This window comes from Ceratotherium simum, chromosome 34 (genome assembly GCF_057802395.1).
Source record: "Ceratotherium simum simum isolate JZ-2026a chromosome 34, ASM5780239v1, whole genome shotgun sequence".
Classification (NCBI taxonomy): Eukaryota; Metazoa; Chordata; class Mammalia; order Perissodactyla; family Rhinocerotidae; genus Ceratotherium; species Ceratotherium simum.
The window spans coordinates 23,373,766-23,399,455 of record NC_141933.1 but is presented as its reverse complement, the minus strand read 5'-3'; the positions used below and the strand labels follow the sequence as shown (position 1 = coordinate 23,399,455).

At 41.4% G+C, this 25,690-nt stretch overlaps 1 protein-coding gene across 5 annotated transcripts in view; it reads left to right on the top strand.

Annotated features, from left to right (window-relative positions):
• EXT2 (exostosin glycosyltransferase 2) overlaps nt 1–25,690 on the top strand; it is a 136,439-nt gene that overhangs the window by 45,937 nt on the left and 64,812 nt on the right. For all 5 annotated transcript variants that reach the window (XM_087423096.1, XM_087423095.1, XM_087423093.1 and 2 more), the window contains one exon: nt 20,172–20,303. In XM_087423096.1, the coding sequence (XP_087279222.1) occupies nt 20,172–20,303 (132 nt within the window). The remainder of the gene's footprint in view (nt 1–20,171; nt 20,304–25,690) is intronic.

Below are 25,690 nucleotides of genomic sequence, written 5' to 3'. Positions count from 1 at the left end.
TCAGAATTAAATAAGTCAATCTAGGCGAAGCACTTAAAATGGTGCCTGGTACATAGTCAGGGCCTAGTGTAATCTGATATTACTGAGCTCCTGCTTTGTCCCAGGTGCTGCTGAGTGCTGGGGACGCACTGGTTAACACAGCCAATGGAGCTCCCTGCCTGCAGGGAGCTGACATTCTTCTGGGGGGAACACGTGTTAGATCATCATCATCGTCAGAAATGTTGGAAGCAGAATTAACTGAGCATCAAGTTCACCTTGATCAGCCTTTCTCCAGGGCATTTGCCCTGACGCTGAGCTATGTATGTCTTTGGGGACATTCCTGTATTGATGGTGGTTTATAGGTGGCTTCTCCTATCCTTCGTTTTCTGTTTTCCACCTGATTGCAAATTTACTTCTCCTATTCCAAATCCTATTGCATAACTTAGAGAAAGGAAAGAGTTTGAAATCCCCATTCTTCACTTGCCTCTCTTTGTCCCATGTTCTAGTTCTTTCTCTATATCCTTTCTCTGATGATAACTCAGGTTTTAAACTCTTTATAGGAATCAACCATGTAATCTGATGCCATGTGTACTTTTAAAGAGCTTGTAAATACATATTGGCCCTTGTCTGATTAAAAACTTGTCAACTTACGTGACACACTTTTTTGCTACTAGAAAGTGTTGCTGTGGACTATGTCGTTCAGACCTCTTCCTTACATTTTGTGATTACTAAGGAATATGTGCTGTAGCCACTTTCTCTGGTAACAAGTGGAACTAACTGCATGTTAATTCTTTAATTACTTCCCACAAATATAAATACTGAGCCTGGAGATGAACAGAAGGAAATCTTGACTTCGAAACAGATGACATGTGCTTATATATGGGCCTTTGGGAATTTTTCAGTCAGCTTTGTTTCAGAATAGGATTTGAGTACTGGTCCATGCACTTGCTTGTTTTCCTAACCTTTGAATGACTCATAGTTTGGGATGTAAGAATAAGAGCTAGAACTCCTTGAAATTAAGCTACACAAAGGGGAAGTCATGTTATCAACTATTCAAATGGGGATGGGGCTGCTGCTGATGAGAGTTCTTCAGAAATTCTTGGGAGCATGCTAGAGAGACATGGCCTGGAAGACTATAGAAGACTTCTTCAGCTCAGTGCCAGGAAAATGGGATTAAATGGGGGAAATTAAGAGATAGTTAACAAAAATGCTAGGAGTGGAGAAAGTTAGATTTAAAGGCATACTCTGCAGCCAGCCAAGGGGGAATGTCCCGAGAGCAAGTCCTCAAAGTCCTGAGAAGGGTGAGAAAAAGAAAAAAGGGCCCATTTAGTCTGGCACAGAGTTTCATAACTGTGTTTATTAATATTAAGGTGAGTTTTTTTCCTTTTCATTACCTATGTGCCAACTGGGTAGAGACTGTTTTAAATAAGACAAGACAACAACAACAAACCTGTGGATTCTAAATTCTGATATATTTTTAGAAGGCTGAGAATGTGGGGTAAGGTAAAAATAAAATTGAGATTAAATCCTAGGAGATGTTAATTCCTAGCAAGAATCATTGGGCCGTATGTGAGATCCTAGGAGAAAAGCAAAAATGTGTCCACTAAGGGGTGACACATTAGATCTTTTACTGGGCAGTGGCTGCATTTAAATGGTTCTCAGCTGTTCCCCTGGAGCAACACAGCTTAAAATAGAGACCCTACTGGTTAAGCCGAGTCTAGTCCCGCCTTGTTGCTGCTGTTGGGAAAAATGAGTTGTGACGTTGAGGATGATGTTCTCCCTCCTTAAACCATCTGTTTTCCAAGACACTGTAGCCTTACTCTAGAGGAACTGCAGGACGCCAGTTAAAGAAGCTGTGAGAACCCACAGAAACGCACTGCCCTATGTCTGTAGTATTTATTGGCCGATGTCTTGAATCCTTGCCCTTAAGTGGGGGCTAGTAAATTTTTAGTCTAACTGGGAAGATAAGTCGCCCCCCTCATAACATAACAAGGGGGCAAATAATAGATGCTGACTGCTGTGTGAAATTGTCAGATAAGTTAGAAGGCCCCAGTGTAGTTTCAAGGAGGAGATGAACCTTGACGTACAGATGGGATTTTTTTTAATTAATAAACTTTTTTAGAGCAGTTTTCAGTTCACATCAAAATTGAGCGGAATGTAGAGCGAGTTCCTGTATACCCCTGTCCCTACAGAGGCACACCCTCTCCCATTATCGACATTCCACGCCACAGTGGTGCATTGGTTACAACTGAACCTACGTTGACACGTCATTATCACCCAGAGTCCATAGTTTACATTGGGGTTCACTCTTGGTGTTGTACATTCTGTGGCTTTTGACAAATACATAATGACGTGTATCCACCAGTATAGTATCATACAGAATAGTTTCACTGCCCTGAAAATCCTGTGCTCAGTCTATTCATCCTTCCCTCCTCCCAACTCCCGGCAATCACTGATCTTTTTACTGTCTCCATGGTTTTGCCTTTTCCAGAATGTCATATAGTTGAAATCATACAGCATGTAGTTTTTTCAGATTGGCTTCTTTGACTTTGTAAGATGCCTTTAAGTTTCCTTCGTGTCTTTTCATGGCTTAATAGCTCATTTCTTTTTAGTGCTGAATAGTATTTCATTGTCTGGATGTTCCACAGTTTGTTTATCCATTCACCTACTGAAGGACATCTTGGTTACTTGTAAGTTTTGGCAATTATGAATAAAGCTCCTATAAACATCCGTATGCAGGTTTTCCTGTGGACATAAGTTTTCAGTTCATTTGGGTAAATACCAAGGAGTGAGATTGTAGGATGGTATGGTTAAGAGTATGTTTAGTTTTGTAAGGTATGGCCAAACTGTCTTCCAAAGTGGCTGAACCACTTCGCATTCCCACCAGCAGTGAATGAGAATTCCTGCTGCTCCACATCCTTGTCAGCATTTGCTGTTGTCAGTGTTTTGCATTTTGGCCATTCTAAAGGTGTGTAGTGGTGTCTCGTTTTAATTTGCAATTCCCTAATGACATATGATGTTGAACATCTTTGCATATTCTTACTTGCCACCTGTCCATCTTCTCTGGTGCGGTGTCTGTTCAAATCTTTTGCCCAATTTAAAATCAAGTTGTTTATTTTCTTATTGTTGTGTTTTAAGAGTTCTTTGTACGTTTTGGATAACAGTCTTTTATCAAATGTAGCTTTTGCAAATGTTTTCTCCCGACATGTGGCTTATCTTCCCATTGTTGTCTTTTGCAGAGCAGAAGTTTTTTTTACTTTTTTTTTTGTGAGGAAGATCAGCCCTGAGCTAACATCCGTGCTAATCCTCCTCTTTTTACTGAGGAAGACTGGCTCTGAGCTAACATCTATTGCCAGTCCTCCTCCTTTTTTCCCCAAAGCCCCAGTAGATAGCTGTATGTCATAGTTGCACATCCTTCTAGTTGCTGTATGTGGGACGCGGCCTCAGCATGGCCGGAGAAGCGGTGCGTCTGTGCGCGCCCGGGATCCGAACCTGGGCCGCCAGCAGCGGAGCACGCGCACTTAACCGCTAAGCCACGGGGCCGGCCCCAGAGCAGAAGTTTTTAATTCTAATGAAGTCCAACTTATCAATTATTTCTTTCATGGAGTGTGCCTTTGTTGTATCTAACAAGTCACGGCAATACTGAAGGTTGTCTAGGTTTTTTCCTATATTATCTTCTAGGAGATTTTAGTTTTGTGTTTTACATTTCGGTCTGTGATCCATTTTGAGTTAATTTTTGTGAAGGGTGTAAGATCTGTGTCTAGATTCATTTTTTTTGCCTGTGGATGTCCAGTTCTGGCACCATTTGTTGAAAAGACTATCTTTGCTCCCTTGTATTACTTTTGCTCCTTTGTCATAAATCATTTAATTGTATTTATGTCAGTCTGTTTCTGGACTCTCTATTCTGTTCTATTCATCTGTTTGTCTATTCTTGCCCAATACCGCACTGTCTTGATGACTGTAGCTTTATAGTAAGTCTTGAAGTCGGCTAGTGTCAGTCCTCCAAGTTTGCTTTTATCCTTCACTATCATGTTGGCTGTTCTGGGTCTTTTGCCTCCCATATAAACTTTAGAACCGTTTTGTTGATATCCACAAAATAATTTGCTGAGATTTTGATTGGGATTGCATTGAATCGATGGATCAAATTGGGAAGAACTGACATCTTGATAATATTGAGACTTCCTGTCCATAAATGTGGAATACCTATCCATTTATTTAGTTCTTCTTTAATATCTTTCTTCAGAGTTTTGTAGTTTCCCCCATATAGATCTTATCCATATTTTATTAGATTTATACCTAAATATTTCTTGTTTTTTGGTTGCTAACGTAAATGGTAACGTGTTTTTAATTTCAAATTCCACTTTTGTTCATTGGTGATATATAGGAAAGCAATTGGCTCTTGTATATTAACCTGGTATCCTGCAGCCTTGCCATAATCATTTGTTAGTTCCAGGATCATGTTATCTGTGAACAAAGACAGTTTTATTTCTTCCTTCTCAATCTGCATTCCTTTTATTTCCTTCTCTTCTGTTATCACATAAGCTAGAACTTCCAGTACAGTGTTGAAAAGGAGTGGTAAAAAGGAACATCCTATCCTTTTTCATGGTCTTAGGAGGAAAGCTTTCTCACCATTAAGTATGATGTTAGCTATAGGGTTTTTGTAGAAGTTCTTCATCAAGTTGAGGAAGTTTCCCTGTATTCCCAGCTTCCTGAGAGTTTTATCATGAATTAGTGTTGGATTTTGTCAAATGCTTTTCTGCATCTATTGATATGATCATGTGATTTTTCTTTTTTAGCCTGTTGGTGTGGTGGATTACGTTAATTGATTTTTGAGTATTGAACTAGCCTTGCACGCCTGGGATAAATCCTGCTTGGTTGTGGTGTATAATTCTTTTTATACATTGTCAGAGTTGATTTTCTAATATTTTGTTGAGGATTTTTATATCTATGTTTATGACAGATGTTGGTCTGTGGTTTTCTTTTCTTGCAGTGTCTTGGTCTGGTTTTGATACTAGGGTAATGCTGGACTCATAGAATGAGTTAGGAAATGTTCTTTCTGCTTCTATCCTCTGAAAGAGATTGTAAAGAATTTGTATAATTTCTTCCTTCAATATTTAGTAGATTTTACCAGTGAACCCCTCTGGGCCTGGTGCTTTCTCTTTTGGAAGGTTATTGATTATTGATTCAATTTCTTTAATAGATATGGGCCTATACAGATCATCTATTTCTTCTTGTGTGAGTTTGGCAGATTATGTCTTTCAAGGAATTGGTCCATTTCATCTAGGTTATCAAATTTGTGGGCATAGAGGTGTTGATAGTATTCCTTTATTATCCTTTTAATGTCCATGGGATATATAGTGATGTCTCCTCTTTCATTTCTGAAATAAGTAATTTGTGTCTTCTCTCTTTTTTTCTTAGCCTGGCCTAGAGGCTTACAGATTTTATTGATCTTTTCAAAGAAGCAGCTTTTGGTTTTTTTGATTTCCTTTATTGATTTCCTTTTTCAGTTTCATTAATTTTGGCTCTAATTTTATTTTTTATTTTTTTGTGAGGAAGATTAGCCCTGAGCTAACATCTGTTGCCAATCCTCCTCTTTTTGCTGAGGAAGACTGGCCCTGGGCTAACATCCATGCCCATCTTCCTCCATTTTATATGGGACGCCGCCATAGCATGTCTTGACAAGTCATGAACCTGCGAACCCCGGGCCGCCGAAGCAGAGCACGCGCACTTAACCGCTATGCCACCGGGCTGGCCCCTGGCTCTAATTTTTATTATTTCTTTTCTTCTGCTTACTTCAGATTTAATTTGCCCTTGTTTTTCTAGTGTCCTAAGGTGGAAACTTAGGTTTTTGATTTTAAATCTCTTTTTCTTTTGGTTTTTTTTTTTTTTTTTTTTAAAGAACCAGGATTCTTTTTTTTTTTTCTGGGAAAAATTCTCCCTGAGCTAACATCTGTTGCCAATCTTCCTTTTTTTTTTCCCCTCCTCAAAGCCCCAGTACCTGGTTGTATATCCTAGTTGTAAGTCCTTCTAGTTCTTCTGTGTGAGCCGCCGCCACAGCATGGCTGCTGACAGACAGGTGGTGTGGTTCCGCACCCGGGAACTGAACCCGGGCTACTGAAAGGGAGCGTGCCAAACTTTAACCACTATGCCATCAGGGCTGGCTCTCTTTTTTCTTTTCTAATATATGCATTCAGTGTCAAACTTTCCTTTAAGCTCTGTTTTCACTACATCCTGCAAATCTCGACAAGTTGTATTTCTGTTTTCATTTAGTTCAAAATATTTAAAAATTTTTTTTGAGATTTCTTCTTTGACCCATGGGTTAGTTAGAAGTGTGTGGGTTTTTTTGTTTGTTTGTTTGTTTCCTTTTGTGAGGAGGACCAGCCCTGAGCTAACATCCAATGCCAATCCTCCTCTTTTTTGCTGAGGAAGACTGGCCCTGGGCTAACATCCATGCCCATCTTCCTCTACTTTATATGGGACGCCGCCACAGCATGGCTTAACAAGTGGTGCGTCAGTGCACATCCGGGATCCGAACCGGTGAACCCTGCGCCGCCGCAGTGGAGCATGCACACCTAACCGCCTATGCCACCGCGCTGGCCCCAGAAGTGTGTGGTTTAATTTCCAAGTATTTGGGGGTGTTCCAGTTATCTTTCTGTTACTATTTCTAATTCAATGCCATTGTAGCCTGAGAGCAGGCCACAATATATGATTTCTATTCTTTTAAATTTGTTCAAGTATGTTTTATGGCCCAGAGCGTGGTCTGTCTTGGTGAATGTTCCGTGTGAGCTTGAGAAGAATGTGTAATCTGCTGCTTTTGGATGAAGGAGTCTATGGGTGTCCATTATGTTCAGTTGAATGATGGTGCTGTTGAGTTCAGCTATGTCCTTACTGAATTTCTGCCTGCTGAATGTCTGTTTCTGATAGAGGGGGATGCAAGTCTCCAACTGTAATAGTAGATTTGTCTCTTTCTTCCTGTGTTTCTGTCAGCTTTACCTCACATATCTTGATCCTCTGTTGTTAGGTGCACACACATTAAGGATTGTATGTCTTCTTGGAGTATTGACTTCTTTATCATTATGTAATGCTCCTTTTATGCCTGATAAGTTTCCTTGCTCTGAAGTCTGATCTGTCTCAAATTAATATAGCTACTCCTGCTGCTTTCTTTTGATTTGTATTAGCATGGTATATTTTTCTCCATCTCTTTACTTTTAATCTATATGTATCTGTATATTTAAAGTGGGTTCTTGTAGACAACATTTGGTTCGGTCTTGGTTTTTGATCCATTCTGACAATCTCTTTCTTTTAATTCGTATATTTAGACCATTGACATTTAAAGTGATTATTGATATAGTTGGATTAATATCGACTGTAGATATTATTATTTTCTATTTGTTGCTTTTGTTCTTTTTTCCTCTTTTTGTCTTCCACACTATTTGTCTTTTGTGGTTTTAATTGAGACTTTATATGATTCTGTTTTCTCTACTTTCTTAGCATACCAATTACACTTTTTTTTACTTTTTTACTGGTTGCTCTAGAGTTTGCACTGTGCATTTACAGCAAATCTAACTCCATTTTCAAATAACACTATACTACTTCATGGATAGTGGAAGTACCTTATATTAACAAAATAATCCTAATTCCTTCCTCTTGTCCCTTGTATCATTGCTATAATTAATTTCACTTATACATAAGCATAATTTTACTCACAAGCATATAGAATCGAATACATTGTTGCTATTATTATGTTGAACAAAGTGTTATCTATTAGATCAATTAAGATAAAAGTTTTTATTTTACCTTTACTTATTCCTTCTCTAATGTTCTTCCTTACTTTATGTAGATCCGAGTTTCTGGCCTATATCATTTTCCTTCTCTCTGAAGAACTTCTTTTTAACTTTTCTTGCAAGGCACGACTACTGGCAACAAATCTTCTTGCTTTTTGTTTGTCTGAGAAATTCTTTATTTCTCTCTCACTTTTGAAGGATAGTTTTCCAGGGTACAGAATTCTAGGGTTTTCTTATCTTAACACTTTAAATGTTTCCCTCCACTCTCTTCTTACTTGCTTGGTTTCTGAGGAAAAATTGGTTGTAATTCTTATCTTTGCTCCTCTGTAGGTGAGGTGTTTTTCCTTCTGGCTTCTTTCAGGAATTTTTTTATCTTTGATTTGCTGAAGTTTGAATACGATATGCATACATGTAGTGTTTTTGGTATTTATCCCGCTTGGCGTTCTCTGAGCTTCTTGGGTCTGCGGTTTGGTGTATAACATTAATTTGGGGGAAATTCTCAGTAATTATTGCTTCAGATATCGCTTCTCTTCCTTTCTCTCCTCTCCGTCTGGTATTTGTATTATGTGTATGTTACACCTTTCGTGGTTGTCCCACAGTCCTTGGATGTTCTGTTGTGTTTTTTTCCCCATCTTTTTTCTCTTTGCTTTTCAGTTTTGGAAGTTTCTGTTATCGTATTCTCAAGCTCGAGATTCTTTCCTCAGCTTTGTCCAGTCTACTAATGAGCCCTTCAAAGGCATTCTTCGTTTCTGTTACTGTTTTTGATCTCTAGCGTTTCTTTTTGATTCTGTCTTAGAATTTTCATCTCTCTGCTTACGGGATCCTTCTGTTCTTGCTCGTTGTCTGTTTTTTCCATTAGCGCCATTAGCATATTAACAATGGTGGTTTTGAATGTTTGGTCTGGTAATTCCAGTGTCCCTGCCACGTCTGACTCTGGTTCTCATGCTTGTTCAGTCTCTTCAGGCTGTGTTTTGCTTTTTAGCATGCGTTGTATTTTTTGTTGAATTCTGGCCATGATGGGCTGAGTGAAAGAAACTCTAGTAAACCGGCATTTAGGTGTGGAGGAGAGGAAGTGTTCCACAGTCCTACAGTTAGCTCTCAGTCTTCTGGTGAGCCTGAGCCCCTGGACCATGAAGTTCACCAGTGCTTCTCAGTTTTTTGGTTTTTGTTTTTTATCCCTCTCTTTAAGTGAGACGAGATGGCTAGAGGGGGCTGGAGTTGGGTATTTCCCTTCCCGCAGATTCTGAAGGACCTTAACGTCAAGCGGAGAAGATGAGTCTTGGGGTACTAGGAGAAACTCACAATTTTGGGGTAGAAGAGACAGAAATCTGGCTGGAGAATCACTGAATTTCAGGTGTAGAAGAGTCCTTAAGCATCATTTGGTCCTATTTCAATTTTAAGGTATAGAAATTGGGATCCAGAAAAGCTAAATAATTTGTCAACATTTATTTACTATTTTATGGCAGAACCCAGATGAGAATCAGGTCTGTCCTACTCTCATGCTCTTTCTACTACATGTATTAAAGCTGATGTTACAGACAAGAGTCTCAGCTATAGGGCGTCCTCCAACTGATGCTCACTTCACTAATTACACAGCACAGTTCCTAGTTTCCCTGGGAAACATGTTGCATTCATACACTTTGGAATCATTTAATCATTCTTGAATATGGAGGGCCTCTCTCACTTAATTGGAACATGTGGTGTTATTGTTGATACTGCCTTGATGAGATATTTGAGAATCACGTTCTGTTATGTTAATGACATTCGGAGAGATCTGTGTTGGAGAAAAGCTTTAATAGGTTAAACCCAACCTGATCCAAAGCCCAGCAGCAGTTCTGGATTTATCCTTTAAGGCAGTTTGTGGGCAGTGCTGTGACGAAAAGAACATGGACTCAGTGTTGGACAGAATGGCCTTGAGTTCCGAGTCTACAAAGTCTGTAAAGTCATTTATAGGCTTTGTGACCACGAGCAAGTTAATGTTAATCTTTCTGAGCCATATTATTTATCTGTAAACTAGAGATATGTTAATTATAGGATTATTGTGAGAGTCAAGTGAAAAAGTATATACAGTAGTCCCCTCTTACCCGTGTTTGCTTTCTGCAGTTAATGGTGGTCTGAAAATATTAAATGGAAAATTCCAGAAATAAACTATTCATAAGTTTTAAATTGCATACCGTTCAGAGTAGCATGATGAAATGTCACTCTGTCTTGCCCAGGACTTGAATCATCCCTTTGTCTGGTGTATCCATGCTGTATACGCTGCCAGCCCCTTAGTCACTTAGTAGTGTCTTGTTTATCAGAATATTGGTACAGTTTATTGTTATAATCGTTCTATTTTATTATTAGTTATTGTTGTTAATCTGTTACTGTGCCTAATTTATAAATTAAACTTTATCACAGGGGTGTATGTATAGGAAAAAACACGGTATATATAGGGTTTGGTACTATCCACTGTTTCAGGCATCCGCTGAGGGTCTTGGAATGTAAATCCCGAGGATAAGGAGGGACCACTGTACCATATTGAATTGATTCTAAGACCCGTATTTTTCATGTTTCAAAATCTCTGATGTCAAGGTTGTTACAATTGATATAGTTTTAGCATTGTGTCATATCTTAATTGAAAGCTTTTTCTTTCTTAGTGTTATATAAAATAATGGTGCATCTTATAATCATTGGTGTCAGGTAGCTATCTCACTTTAACATAGATGCACAAATCCTAAACCAAATAATACAAAATGGATCCAGTAATATATAAAAAGGGATTATATATCAGACTAAGTGAGATCAGGAATGCAAGGTTGGTTTAATATCTAAATATTTAATCAGTGTAAATTAACCATGTTAAAATGAAGGAGAAAACCTATCTAATTATCTTATAAATGTAGAAAAAATCATTTGATAAAATTCACCAACCATTCTTAAGAAAAACTCGCAGCCAAATGACGAATAGAAAGAGCTTCTGCAATTTGATAAAGGATATTTACAAAAAACCTGTAGCTAACATCATACCTGATGGTGAAATATTGACTGCTTTCCTCTAAGATGGGATCATGACAAGGATGTTCAGTCTTACAGCCTGTATTCAATATAGTACTGAAGGTCCTAGAAAGTGCAAAAGAAAAAGAAAGAAAAGGCATAAAAATTGGAAAAGAAAAACCGTCCTCATTTGGAGATGACATGGTTGTGTACTCTGAAAACCCACAGGAATCTACAAACAAACCACTGAAGAAATAAGTGAATTTAGGAAGGTTGCAGGATACAAACTGTTTGGCCCTAAAGAAAATTCAGATTTTTACTTTGTCCAGTGTTTTCTCGCTGTGGAACAGGTGGTCATCTTTTGCAACCTTCTATAACCTAGCTAGAAGTGGAATCAAGCTACTGATTTTATTATGTAAATTTTATAATTATCTACCTTCTGGATTCTGTAATTACTTTGTATATTTCCAGCTGATTCTCTTGAGTATTCCAGATATAAATTCTGTCATCTGTAAATAATGATGGTTTTTGTATTTAAGGAAACGGAGTCCGTATGGTCTTCACATAAGAGGAAAGCGTCAGGAGGGTGTTTAGCTGAATATAAAAGAAAACTCCACTAACAATTGCTTTAAGAGATAAGGGCTTACTTGTCTCACATTAAAAGAAATCCAGAGGTAGGTAATCCCGGACAGGTGTAGTGACCAATGATGCCGTCAGTTCTTTCTAGATTTCTGCTGCGTCACCTTCAGTATGCACGCTGGCTTTCTCTTTTCAGTCACATCTGCTTCATGTCCAGCCAACCATGTCTGCATTCCAGGCAAGCAGAGGGAGAGGCAAAGGGAAAAGTCCAAAAGGCTTGTCATAGCAAGAGTTTTATTTAGGAAAACTTACATACCCAGGGACTGCACTTCATCGGCCAGTACTGTGTCACATGGTCATCCATTGCTGCAGGAAAGGCTGGGAACCGTAGTGTTTTCCGTTGAGTGTGTTAGTAAAGATGAAGAAGGCAGTGGGTGTTGGGGAGGCAGCTGACGTCTATCGGAAGGACTAAGAATAATCCTGACTGAGAAGTTGGGGTGGCGGGAAGGGCTCTGCCAGTAATTCTTGTGTGTGTATTTGTGAGTGTGTCTGTCTGTGTGTGTAAAATCTCACTGGGTATTGCTGGGATATAACAGTTTTGGGTTTTGTTTTATTTATTTATTTTAAAAATTATTTTCTAGCTGGCTACTTTACTGAACTTCCGTATCAGCTCTGATAGGTTTTTAGCTGATTCTCTAGGGTTTTCTTAATACCAATCTATGGAAACCTCTTGGATTTATATCCAAATTCCTTTCTTTTTTCTGTTTTCTTATTAATTACTTCCACTAGTTTTCTTAGGTCTATTTCATTCTTTTCCAAATTATCAAATTGGATGCTTACTTTATTTTGTATAGTAATTCAATGTATACATCAGAGTAAAGTTAAAGTATGAGACTAGAAGCAATTGAAATTTCAGAAATATTTGAGGGCTCAGTAGATTTTATCTCTAAGATTTTTAATAAAAAGTATTTATATGCTTTTCTCTTTTATATAGATGAGATATGTTTTCAGGCTTCAACTCAACATTTAAGACCAATGTCAGTTTTTTTATTTTAGTGAAATTATCAATGAGAAAGGAAAATGTCTTAATATTTTCTACCAGTCATAAATCTCAATAGGTTTAAGAATTTTAATAGAATGCCAAACTGTACGTACATAAACTAGGTTAAAAAAGTTGTAATACTCAGTGAATTCAATTTTGTAGTTTTTATTCCTTTCAAAATACACTAAAAATAGTGTGCTAAATTCTTTGATACTCTTTCCTCCAGGAGGTGTTTAATTTTCCTCCCATTAAATATGAACTGAACATAGCGACTTCATTCTAATGAAGAGAATATGGAATGGGAACAGTGGTAACCTTATAATGTAGAAACATGGCAGACCCCACCTTACCCAGATGATCAAGGTTAACTTCACGTACAATAAGTCATGTTGATATCATGTGTACTCTGACAAGATGTGAAGAGAAGGGGACATCACCTCTGTAGTATTCTCCGAAATCCATAACCTCAGTCCAATAATTAGAAAACATCAGACCAACCCAAATTGAGGGACATTCTACAAAATTTCTGACCAGTACTATTCAAAAGTGTCAAGGTCGTGAAAGACAAGGAAAGGCTGAGAAACTGTCACAGATTGGAAGAGACCAAGGAGACGCGACAACTAAATGCCCTGTGCTGTCCTGGATTTGATCTTGGAACAGAAAAAAGATCCCAGAAGAAAACTGGGAAAATCTGAAAAGAAAAAAAATACTCTGTAGTTTAGTTACTAGAATTCACTAAATGTTATCTCCTAAGTTTTGATCATTGTAGCATGGTGATACAAGATGTTAACCTTAGGGAAAGCTTGGGTGAGGGGTATTTGGGAACACTCTGTACTACCATTACAACTGTTCTCTAAGTCTAAAATTATTTCCAAATAAAAAGTTAAAGCAACTACAACTTTGCATGATAAAGAAATAAATATTTACACCTACCAAAAAATTGTCAAGTGGACTCTACTACTGTTACGTGAACAGATGTCTGTGGCTTTGTGTAAAATTCTAGGGAGTGTGATATATGTGGGTTCCTAAAGGGCCGTGTTCCAATAATTGAGATGATGGGGCTGGGAAAACCGTGCGAGGGGAGGGAGGAGGGCCTCCAGAGGAATCAGAGACTGCGCGGGGGGGATCACGCGGAGAGCGCAGGTAAAGTAGCTGCATGAGGAGGAGTGCAGGAAAGTGCTCTCGTGTTTCATGTAGTGAGGTATTTTAAATGTGACTAAGTTAACAAAATATTTTAGGAAAAAAAATAGTGCGCTGCTAAATCTCAGATATGTTAACCTTTTTTGCTTCAGAAATCCCTTTTTATTCTAAAGAAGGTAAGTTCTCTTTATTGTGTTGATTGAATCCTTGAGTAAAGGTGTAGCAAATGTTTGTGAACTTCGTCTACTCCTCTGAAAAAGCAGGTGACACATTTTTATAAAACCTTCAGTCCCTGAGAAGTGCCTCTGAGGGGTTTTGTTGATATTTTTTCCTTCTCTAATTTTAAGTAAGTTGTCACATAACCCTCATGTTTATAAAAATGGAGTAAGCCAAAGAAGAAACAAAACCAGTCTTGCTTGTGGTAATTCTCAACTAGAAATCAAGATGCTCGGGTTATAATTTGACCTCCCCATCGAGTTTTTCCGGCTGTCAGAGATTATTAGAGCCCATCTCTGCTGCCTCCAGCCTGTTGTGGGGTCATCCCTGAAGGGCATCGGGCTCCCAGCTCTTCCGCTGTCACCCTCGTAGCAAGGTGGTCCTCATACCAGTGTAACCCTGAGGAGCCTCTGCCTAGGCGGCTTTGGAAAGGCAGGAATGCTCGTTGGTTCCATTTTGTCAGAGCAAACACATGAAAAGGAGATAATGAGCCCCTGGTACCTGTGTTTGGAAGGACTTGGAATCCCTTTGGAAGTTTTCAGATTCATCTTCAGACACAGCTTTGAAAAATAAATCCATGAGACGTGGGAATATTTTCCAGCCCTCCACCTGAAATAAATGGTTGTGTCAGTGTGCGTGTGTTAGCAGATCTCCTGGAGCTCAGGTCTCTTCAGTCTCCGAGGTTGCTCAGAGGCAGAGGTACTTTTGCATCGTTAGTGGAGCAGCTGTTTCTTGAAGTTCTCAAGGGGGCAGGGAATGCCCCGTTTCATCTGTCTTGGTTCTCTGAGCTGCTTGAGCCTGTGTTTTGCTGTTTTTCATTAATTTGGGGAAATTCTTAGCCATTATTTCTCTAAATATAGCTGCTGCAGTGGCCCACCCCCTCTTCTGGGCCTCCAGTGACAGGTAGGTTGGAACATTCGATATCGTCCTACAGGTCTTGGAGGCTCTGTGTCTTCCCTTTCGCTCTTTTTCCTCTTTGCATTTCAGTTTGGATCATTCCTTTTTCTATTTTCAAGTTCACTGTTTCTTTCCTCTGCTATATCTAGTGTGCTGATAAGCCTGTGGAAGGAATTCTTCATCTGTGATACTAGCATTTTCATTTGGCTGTGTTTTTATAGTTTCCATTTCTCGACTGAATATTCCCATCTGTTCATGCAGCTGGTCCACCTTTTTCACTAGATTCTTTAACACATTGACTATAGTTATTTTAAAGTCCCTGCCTACTAGTACTATCATCTTGGTCATCTTTGGGTCTGGTTCTAGTGACAGCTTTATATTATGACGGTGAGTTGTTTTCTCTTGTTTTTTTGTTTCTGGTGAATTTTGACCTAGTGGTGGACATCGTGTGTAGAAAAGCAGAAGAGGCTAAGGTGAACGTCCTGCCTGGAAATGGGCAAACCTCTCCTTCTGTCGGCCATGCGTGTGGGAGGTTGCCTCCATCTGGTGTGTACCTGGGGTGGTTTGGGTTTTTCTGTTGCTGGATTCACCTTCACACCACAGACTTCAGATGCTGCCGGTGGTCAGCTGCTACCACCTGCTCTCAGTGTGGCCCTGGCGTCCTGGGGCTTTCTCAGAGTTCCGGCCTCCCCTCCATTTTCAGCAGGCCCTGCCTGCCTGCGCCGCACGGGAGGCCTTTCTCCCCTCAGTGCAGACTGCCATTGCTGTGTGTGGGGCAGCAGGGTTCTCTGTTCACCTGATCCAGCCTCAGTCTCAGGCAGGCCTGTTTGCTGGGGTCTGGAGGTAGGGCTTTCTCAGCGTTCCTGCTCCTCCCCTATGGCAGCTGTGGTCTGCCCTTTATCCGCAGGGGTCTTGGGTTGGAGAGAGTTTCCTGCCCCACCCTAGTGGTAGCTGATCCCTGCTCTATGTCAGTGCACGATGCTGACCTGAGCAGGTTTTCCAGAATGTCCTTCAGGGACGGATGGCTTTGCTTCTGCTCCCCCGGGGCAGTGTACCTTTGTCTGGGATTGCAGTGGGCGCGGTGTCCTGCCCTCCCACCGCAATAGACTGCTGTGGCTTCTTCCTTAGGGCGAGGCTTAGGGTGCAGTCAGGGGGTGTGTCCTGCCTCTCTCTCGGGAGAGGAAGGCTTCAGAGCACCCTCAGTGGTAGTCTGCTGGGAGCTGGAAGGATTCCTGCCCTTGGCGATGGGAGGGTTTCCTGCTCCTCCCCAGCAGTTTAATGGTTTGCTTTGGATGAAAAACAGTCCAAGAAATGGGCAGGGTTTGTCCCTGTGTGCCACTGAGGGAGACTGTTTGGTGTCCCTCCCTGCCCCAGTCCTTCTCAAGGATATCCAGAAGAAAAGAGCTTGCAGCTGGATGCAAACTCCCCTTGTGTCTAGAGCTTCCACACTGCCCTGCTAGCCCACGCTCAGTTTTCAGAATTTGTTAAAATTTTAGCTGCTTTCTAAAATTTTCTTTAGGGCTGCTTTTATGGCAGTCACCTCTCCCCTCTGTGCTCTTTCAAGGCTGAAATAATTTGTGTGTCCCATCACTCCTGGAGGAGCTGCCACCTTTGAAATTTAGTTTCCTGATGGCCGCATGACCACAGCTCTCTGGGCCCGAGACAAGTCATGATGTTTGTGCTTTTCCGGTGGCCTTTTCCCATTGTCATGGCAGATTCCACGTTCTCCTGTGGTTTCCTACATCCTCTGCAGAAGCAGATGCTTTATTCTGTGACCAGCCTGTGTGTTGGCCCTGGGGAAATAGAGCAGTATTGGAAAGTACTGATCCACAGTCACATGTCCCTGTCAGGTGCTTGGACAGAATTGGAATTTGGGACAGAAGCATAGCTGTCTGGTTTGTCATTTTATTTTGTGGTTTTCATTACAAAAATCCATTAATATACTAAAATGAAGCCCATTGCCCTGGGTCACATTCAGGAGGTTCTGATGGAAAGGGCAGTGCCAGGTTGGCTGATGGATTACAAGGCGTTGGAGAGCCGTCACTGTGATCTAGGGTGCAGATGCTCTTGGACGACTTTGGGGTAGTTGGGGTTCTTATGTCTAATCTTTGCCCTGTTAGAGGTCCTGATCCGTTTCTAGGTAGCAAACTTACATGGCATGATTTTAAAAACTGTTTCTCTCTCTCATAGTTTACACATGCATAGTGTGAGAGGCCGGTAGTCGCTTTTCTGCCTTGCTGTTCCACCCAGAAACAGATTTCCCTTCTTCTCCCTCAAATCCACTTCCCCTGTCTTTCACCTTTTAAAATCCTGTATACAAGATGTGATCATTTATTATTAAATGATGGTTTTCCCCCTTTAACCTCGTGAGTTGGTGTTTAGAAGATTTGGAAAGTTCCCTGAGATGCCTGTGCCGCCTTGTCCTGTGAGGGAGTGTTGTTGGGTGAGATCGTTCTTCCAACAGACGTTTGCCTGTCTGCCCTTTGACAGGCATCGGGCTAGAGGCTGGAGATGAGTGGTGAGCAAAACCAGATGTGTTCCCCCTCTCATGGTTTCCGGAGAAGTACTGTCCTCTTCCTTGAGGCATAGAGATTAAGGTAGAAGGGACGTGTTATTGGTTGCTGTACTTCTCAGTGTAAAGTTCTGTCACACTCCCATTTGATGTATTTTTATTATTTCTAACTCTGTTCTCTGACCGGTTGGATTTCTTTACTGTCTTCAAGCATTGAGATGAATGGAGTGTAACATTGAGGTCCCATCTGTCTCTCCTCTTCCCCTTCCCCCATTCCCACCCCAAAGAAGCGTTGAATGTATTCTAATGAGTGACAAAGACCCCGAGGGGACAGGATGGATGCAAGTGTTGAGGAGAGCTCACAGTTTCTGATTATCTGTTCAGCACGGGCACTGAGCGAGGAGTTTATAAACCTCATCTCACCGGATCTTCACAGCTCCGTGATAGGTGCTCTGCTCTCCATCTTATAGATTCAAAACACACAGAGAGGTTAAGTAACTTAAAGTTGTGCGAGATGCTCATAGCCATGGCTCTTTCTACTATACTGCACCAGCTTCCTTTAAACCTTGTTATTGCTAATCCTCTTGGCTTTATGTTACTGAAAATCAAAGAAATTAATCACGTTACTTGATGTATAAGCTGAAGTAGCAATTTCAGTTGAAGTGCTTATTTGCTTATGATAGTTTTAAGTCAGCCCAATCCTTGCCCCTTAGGAGTTTTATAATTCTCATGTTTGAAAGCGTCCTAGGAACTTTGTAGTGCTTATGCTTTGAAATCTGCAATTTATATAAAATTGTGGTGTCTGTGTAATGACGACAGGTTAAATGCTTTGTTCAAGGTTATATTGGTATGACCAGTTCATATGTGACTCAACTCTTCCACTGCGTAGCTTCCACAGGTTAGAGTGACTGGGGAATTTGCACAGCTGCTGAAGAGTCCTCATTTAAACTTTTCAAATAGAGATAAGTGTGGCCCATGTTTTAGGAAATAAACACACGTTACAACGTAATAAGCCGCTGTGCTGGCCCCCTGGGCGAGAACAGTGGTGCTCGCGTGCGTTGCCAGCATAGCCGAAAACACCTTCCTCTCTGCCGTCAAGTGGCTGACACTGAGTCCTGGAGGGGCTGTAAATTATAATGCCTCTGAACACTTCACGGTGTTGCAGAGCTCCTGCAGAAACAATTAAGCCTGAGAAGTTAACTTATCCTTAAGCGGAGACACTTGAGCTGTGATTATTGGCAAAGCTTGCTTCCTTTCTGAGTAAATTGCCATTTGGTGGATGGGGTGGGGTGATTTGAGGCATCTTAAATTAGAAGCTTCGTCCTCTAGTTGTGCCTTTGGCTGGTAATCTAGGTGGATTTGTTACCAGTCCTTATTTCCTATAAATCCCAAAGGCTGCCGTCTTCGCTGTGATCAGATGTGAACAGAAAGCTTTGGAATGCTGAAGTCTGTGTGTGATTTAATTGGAATATGATTTAAGATAAAAGAACACACGATGATGGGCCCATTTGGGCAGAAAAGGAGGTAAATCTTTAAGGTGTGTGTGTTTATGTGTGGGCCCATGCTTCTTAGTGAATTTTTACACCTTTCAACTTGGGAAAGGACTGTTTCCTAAAACTTACCATGTGCTGGTATTCAGTACTCTAGAATGGCGTGGGAAAAGGCCTGAATTTAGAGTTAAGGTTCATGGGTTTGAGTTGCAACTCTGCCGCTTAACAGCTTTGTATCGCAGTTTCCTCACATATAAAATGAAACTTGTATCTCCCCCAAATCAGTGACCAGCTGGTTGTAAAGAGCAAATGAGATCATGGATACGAAATTGCTTTACAACAGGTGAAACATTCTAACATCTGCAAGGATGCTAATACAAAAATCTGAGTTTCTACACCCAAGGAACTCACAGTCTAGCTGGAGAGGGAACAGTGATCCTCTGAAATAATAGTAAAGCAGTTCTAGAACAGTGTATAACAGAACTAACCTATAAGGGATAGGCTGTAAGTGCTGTGGGATTTCATAGTAAGGGGTGGCTGTTGATATTTGGGGTGATCACTAAAGATTGCGCAGAGAAGATAGATCCTTTCAGGTCTCATAAAATGTAAATATTTTGGCTGGATGACAGGAGGGAAAGCAGCTACGTGACTTGAAGCAGGAATGAGATTGGGGTAAGTGGGGTGTATCTCAGTGTCTCACCCATGGGTGATTCAGATACTGGAGTTATCAGTCAGGAACTATGTTCAGTAAAATAGAAGAAAGGAAGGAGAATTTCGGCAAAGATATGAAATCTACTTTTAAAAAAGCCAAATGGAAATTCTGGAACTGAAAAATAAATGAAATTAAGAATTCAACACATGGGTTTAATAGTGGTTTAGACACACGCACACACAAAGAAAAGAGGATTATTGAACCAGGAGAAAAATTAGTAGAAAATACCCAGATTGAAGCAGAAAGAGGAAAACTACAGAAAAGAGAATGAGAGACACGTAGGACATGGTGAAAATATTTCACAGACATGTATTTGGAGTCCTGGAAGGAGAGGAGAGTGTGACTGAACCAGTAATTAAAGAAATATTGGCTGAGAGTTTTCTAAAAATACAGTGAAAGACATCACACCACAGACTGAAGAAGCTCTACACTCCTCAGTGGGGTCAATACAAAGAGCCACCCTAGATACTTCGTAGTGGAACTGCTGTAAGCCAGTTAGAGAAAAGCTTAAAGCAATCAGAAATAAAAGGCATGTTATCTTCAAAGGAGCACCAGAAAGGCTGACTTTATTAGTTTGCTAGTAAAGCTGGTTTATTAGCAAAAATTGGATGAAGCCAGAAGACAGTGGAATTATGTTTTAATGTACTGAAAAAAAAAAATTGCTAATCTAGAGTTCTCTACCCAGCAAAAATATCCTTCCAGAATGAACAACAGGGGGCGTGTGCCATAGGCTCCCTCTCTTTGGTAATAAAGGAATTACCCAGACCCGGAGTGGACTGTGATGGAGCATCTCGTTCTAGTCTGTCTCGCTTGCTCCCTTAACACAGTGTTGTTTTCCTTACAGGCACGGTGGTTCTGGGAAGCATACTTCCAGTCGATTAAAGCCATTGCCCTGGCCACCCTGCAGATTATCAATGACCGCATCTACCCGTATGCTGCCATCTCCTATGAAGAATGGAATGACCCTCCCACCGTGGTGAGTGAGTTCTGGTGCTGGTCATGTCAGGCACGGTCCAGCTGTTAGGATGGGAGAAAGGAGAATGTATTGAAGTTGTAAAGGTTATTTAACTTCTAGCTTTCTAAGATGAGAGTGTGCTTTTTATACTTGGGGTCTGATAAGGCCAGCTTAATTTTGAAATGATGACAAAAGTAAGAAATACACAGAAGCAGCAGCCTCCAGTTTGCTTTAAATGTGCTTAGGAAGACAGTGTGTTTATTTATTGCAGAGATAAAATGGGGAAGCCTGGGTCTTGTTGAAAATCAAAGACTTCCTGATGACTTTTGCAGTTGTAGTGCTTAGAACTCTTGAGAAGGTTCTGTAAGCAACTTAATAGCTTATATTTTGAGTGCTTACTCCTGGCCAGGGACTGTGCTAAGTTCTTTTTTTTTTTTTTTTTAATTTAATTAAGGGAAAGAGTTTTATTTATTTATTTATTTTTTTGTGAGGAAGATCAGCCCTGAGCTAACATCTGTGCTAATCCTCCTCCTTTTGCTGAGGAAGACCGGCTCTGAGCTAACATCTATTGCCAGTCCTCCTCCTTTTTTCTCCCCAAAGCCCCAGCAGATAGTTGCATGTCATAGCTGCACATCCTTCTAGTTGCTGTATGTGGGACGCGGCCTCAGCATGGCCAGACAAGCGGTGCGTCGGTGCGCGCCCGGGATCCGAACCCGGGCCGCCAGTAGCGGAGCATGTGCACTTAACCGCTAAGCCACGGGGCTGGCCCCGTGTGCTAAGTTCTTTACGTGGATTAATTCAATTAACATTTCTGGCACCCTGCAAAGACAGTTATCAGCAAAAGTGATCTAGAGGCATTGTGGATTGCCACAGTCAGTTGCTCAAGACTGTGGCTGAGACCCCTGGCTATTTCCAGCAGAGAAATGGGGTGGTCAGAAGCTGCTCTCAGGGTTTCGTCCTTGCTAGAAGGAGTCACAAGTCACCTGTGGCACTGTAGGTATTGTGGCAGTGGCCACGCCTCCTTTCTCACTGAAAGTGCCTGAAGGTCTGGGGCCGGCAGTTATGGCTCCCTAGCTGCTCTGGAGCATGCCTGGCTGTCCAGCTGCAGACCTCGAGGCTTTTACACGAGAGAACTAGACTTCCGTGTTCTTCATTCTAATCATCGCTCTCTTTGTGGCCAGCCCTCCTCGTCTCCTGGTTCTGCCTTCTCTCAACAGTGCTGTGTACTGCCTCTTGGTTCGTCTTCATATAGGACTCGCCTTCCCTCCCTCCCTTCTTCCCTTCCTCCGCCTTTATTAAGTGGTTACTATGTGTCAGGCACCCCACCAGGTGCTGAGAATGCAGAAAAAGAGACCAGCTCCTGCCCTCAAAGGACTCAGCACTAACTTGGGCAGCCAGCGAGTAAGGCGACAGTCGTATGAGAAGTCCTGTGATAGAGTGGGGTACAGGGTGCCGTGGGAGGCAGCCCTCCTCCCTGGAGGGCTCAGGACACTTTCTGAAATGGGGGTGCCCGAGGGGAAGTAAATATATGCTTATGGTAAAACCAAACAAAACAACAACAAACACCTTTCTGTGTTGCTTGCGGTAAAGTTTACTCTGTTGAATCCAGTACCAAAGGTAACCTTCCAGAATGTTTCTATTCATATGTAAGCATAACTATATGATTTTAGAACACTGGTGGGATCATACTACACATATTTCTCTGCATCTTGCCTTTGTTACTTTGACGGTAGATCACGGACTTATTTCCATTTCATTCTATGTAGGTATACTTCAGTTTTTAGGATGGCTGTATAGTGCTCCACTGTTTGGGTGTATCTTACATAACAGATCTATTACTGATAGAGATTTAGATTGCTCTTTTTTTTTCTGTTTTCAAACAGTAATATAAGGGACTTACTTTATATATATTTGTACATAAATGTGTGAATATATCTATAAAATTAATTCCAGCTGAGAAATTGCTTAAAAGAATATACATATTTTGAATATTGATAGATATTAACAAATTGCCCTTTCAAAAGAGTATACGAATTTCTGGTTCTACCAGTAACATGTTGGGTATTCTGGTTCTCCATGCCTTCTGTAACCCTGAGTGCTTGAATTTTTGCTCATCTGTTAGGTAAAAGATGATCTTACATGTGTGCATTTTTCAAGTGGAAGGTTGATCTCTCTGTCAGCTCCCCCCAGAATACAAACATAAGTCCTGTTGGTGTTTTGATTGGTCACATTGCATGTTTAGATTGTTTTAGGCATTTATTCACTCAGTAGGTATTTATTGAGTGCTCGCTATGTGCCGGGAAGTGTTCTTGGTGCCTGAAGCATCTCAGTGAACAAAGCAGAGAAACATCCAGGCCTTTGAGGAGTGTGCGTTGCAATGGAGCTTGCCGTCTGGAAACAAGACTTGTCTTTCTAGTAGAATTTTAAAGTTTTCTGTACATAGGTCCTTCCCAAGTCCTGATAAATTTTTTCTTAGATATTTTATCTTTCTTATGCTCTGAGAAAGGAATACTTTCTGACATTATAGTTTCTGTTTACCATTTGTATAAAGAAACATTATTGGCTTTTGTATATAAATTTTGTAACTACTCTTTTACTGAATTCTACAGTTGTTTCACTTTTTTTAGTTGATTCTCTTATGTTTTCTAGATATACAGTCATATCTATAAATGCTCATTTTGCTTCCTTTTTCCAATATTTGAACCTTTTGTTTTTTCTTTTATCTAATTGCATTGGCTAGTACTTCCAGAACAACGTTAAATGACAATCTGAGTGTTAAAAGAGAAGAGTAAGTGTTATCTAGTCAGAGAAAGGGGAAAGTTAGGTTCCATCCAGAAGGAACAGCGAATTCAGAGGTGCAGAGGGACGGGGGTGCTTGGTGGTTGAAGGAGCTTGAAGGAGGTCAGTGTGGCAGGAGGCTTGTGAGGCGTGAAGCCTGGATAGGACGCCAATCACGAGACACCGTGTATCTTGTGGAAGGTTGGAGGGTCATCTGTGGGTAAGGGGAGATCGCTGAAGCGTTTAACCAGGAGGAATGTGGTGAGATTGCATTTTGGATCAATCTGACATCAGGGTGGAGAATGGATCAGTTCGAGTGGGACAAGACTGCAGGTAGGAGACTATTGCAGGAATCCAGGTGAGAGTTAATAGAGGACAAATGTGAGCAATTGCTGGGAGAATTGACTCTTCTAACTGGTGACGGGGCGGGGTTAGGCAGACGGGGTCTATGGTGTGGTTGACCCAGACAGGGACTGGGTGCGTGGGGGTCGTGGGCGAGGACGGTGTTGGAGTGCAGACTCAGTCTGACTGCACACCTTCCACAGCCTGGCTCCTGTCTGCCTTTCTGGCTTTCTTTCCTCCTGTTCCCTCTCAGGGAGTTCTAGAGTTCTTGCAGCACAGCTTGGTCCTTCCTGTGTATGCTCCCTGCTTTTCCTTCTCTGTGCCTCTGTGACTGTTGGTCCTTTCACTGAACTGCCTTTCTTCACCATCACCTCCAAGTGTCCGCGTGTTAACCAAATTCCCGTGGCCTGTTCGTATACCTCTTCCTCCATGAGGTTTTCCTGGACCGCCTCAGCAGGAAGTAATCTTTCCTCCTTATAACTCTTAGAGCATGTTATCTGTGTTTCTCTCCTATCACTTGACATGTATAGAATTTCCTGTAAAATTTTAAGCATCTCAAGGGAATTTCTGAGTTACCTTGGTATTCTTTGTAATACCTAGGACAATTTCATTCAGACAGGAGGCCCTTGATACATAAGGAAGGAAGGAAGGAAGGAAGGAGGAAGACTGGGGTCCCAGGACATGAGTCATCCAAGGCTCACTCACACACTGATGTGACGTCCTGTTGGGAGGATGGGGCAAGTGGTGGATTCCTTCTCATCTGTAAAGCAGCGTAATGAGACCCACAGTGCCTGATGACTTGTCTGCGGTCGTCTGATGGGCAAGTTGTGTAAACACGGAGAATACAGGTCCCCCTGCACGTTATCTTGTTATCTCGAATTGCTTATGGTGTTTTGTGGGAGCCCTGGAGCCTCCTCTGGGCTGAAGTATTTCCACTATTCCAAGTATATGGCACAAGCTTGAGACAAAGAATATCCCTTCTGTTCCTCTGCAGGAGAAGTCATACGGGTGGGATGGTCATGACCCAGCGAGAAAGTGTGGAAACAGTGGGACTTAGTCTGTACTTTTATCTAAAGCTCTAAGAAAAGTTTAATGAGAGTCGATGGTTGGAATTTTGGTTCTCTATCTTTCCTAAGAATATAGACTAGGAGAAAAGAGTATATGAAATTTTGCAGTTTTGAAATGGATGTTTTGATTTTGGGACAAAATGGTCAAAGTGCCGGATTCTATCAATTTGGAAAAGAACATAAGAATCATAAAAAGCATAAACTACGTATGCAACTGGAAATTATAGTCTATATCTTTTTTCTTTAACTCTGTCTTAAATAGTGTTTTTTAGGGTAATTTAGCGTTTACCACATTTCTGGGAGCTCAGGTGATGCGAGCCCTGATTTAAAGCAGTGGGTTGTATATCTCTGCGTCTTCATTGGACGCCACCGACAGGAGGCCTGAGTAGCGCTGGTTTATTTATAGTTAACTCCCCCTACCCCCTTCAGAAATTTTTAACCTATTCTAGATGTGCTTACTGTGAACCCAACCTGCAGGGGAGCCTCCCCTCTAGATTCCATCAAATTTACAGTATCAGACACACTGAGGTGGGAGTAGGTGTGGATCTTGGTCATAAATCAAGGGGTGGTCTGGTTTTTTCAAAGAGATGCTGTCAGGGCCTCCAGCCACGCACTGCGCCTGCTCAGACTGGAGAGCAAGGGGTGAGAGGGGAGAGTCCTGTTGTGGCCAAATGCCTCTGTCTTAGTTTGATGTGGAAAAAAAAAAAAAGGCCCCTGTGTGTGGATTGTGACCACAGTGAGGGATGGCCTTGCAGAACCTTGCGTTCATGTCACCAGATGCCTTCCCATTCTCATCTGTAACCAGCTGGGAGGCCAATGACATTATCCATGTTGTGCCACATCCTCAACATTTGAAAAAGTTTGACAGATATTCTTGAGCGTAAGTTTAAAGCAGCAGATCTGTCTGCTTTGGAGAGGTTGGCCCTTTGTTTTCAATCTTCTCTTGGGAAGGAATTTCTCACCAAGTTAAGGATCTTTGTGAGGGGACGACGAGTTTATGTTTTTATCATTAATTTTCTTAGCTCCTCGTGTCAAGGCTGCCTGTACTTGACTACCTTTTCAGTCTCTCCATGCTTTCATTTCTCTCCCCTTTTTGCAGATATCAGCAAAACTTTATCATCTCCCCAAACACTCCACACCTGCGTCCCTTCTGAGGTTAGCCTTGTTTCCGGTCTTGCCCCCTGGCAGACCTCACCCTACGTCTGGGCCTGGCCTGTCGAG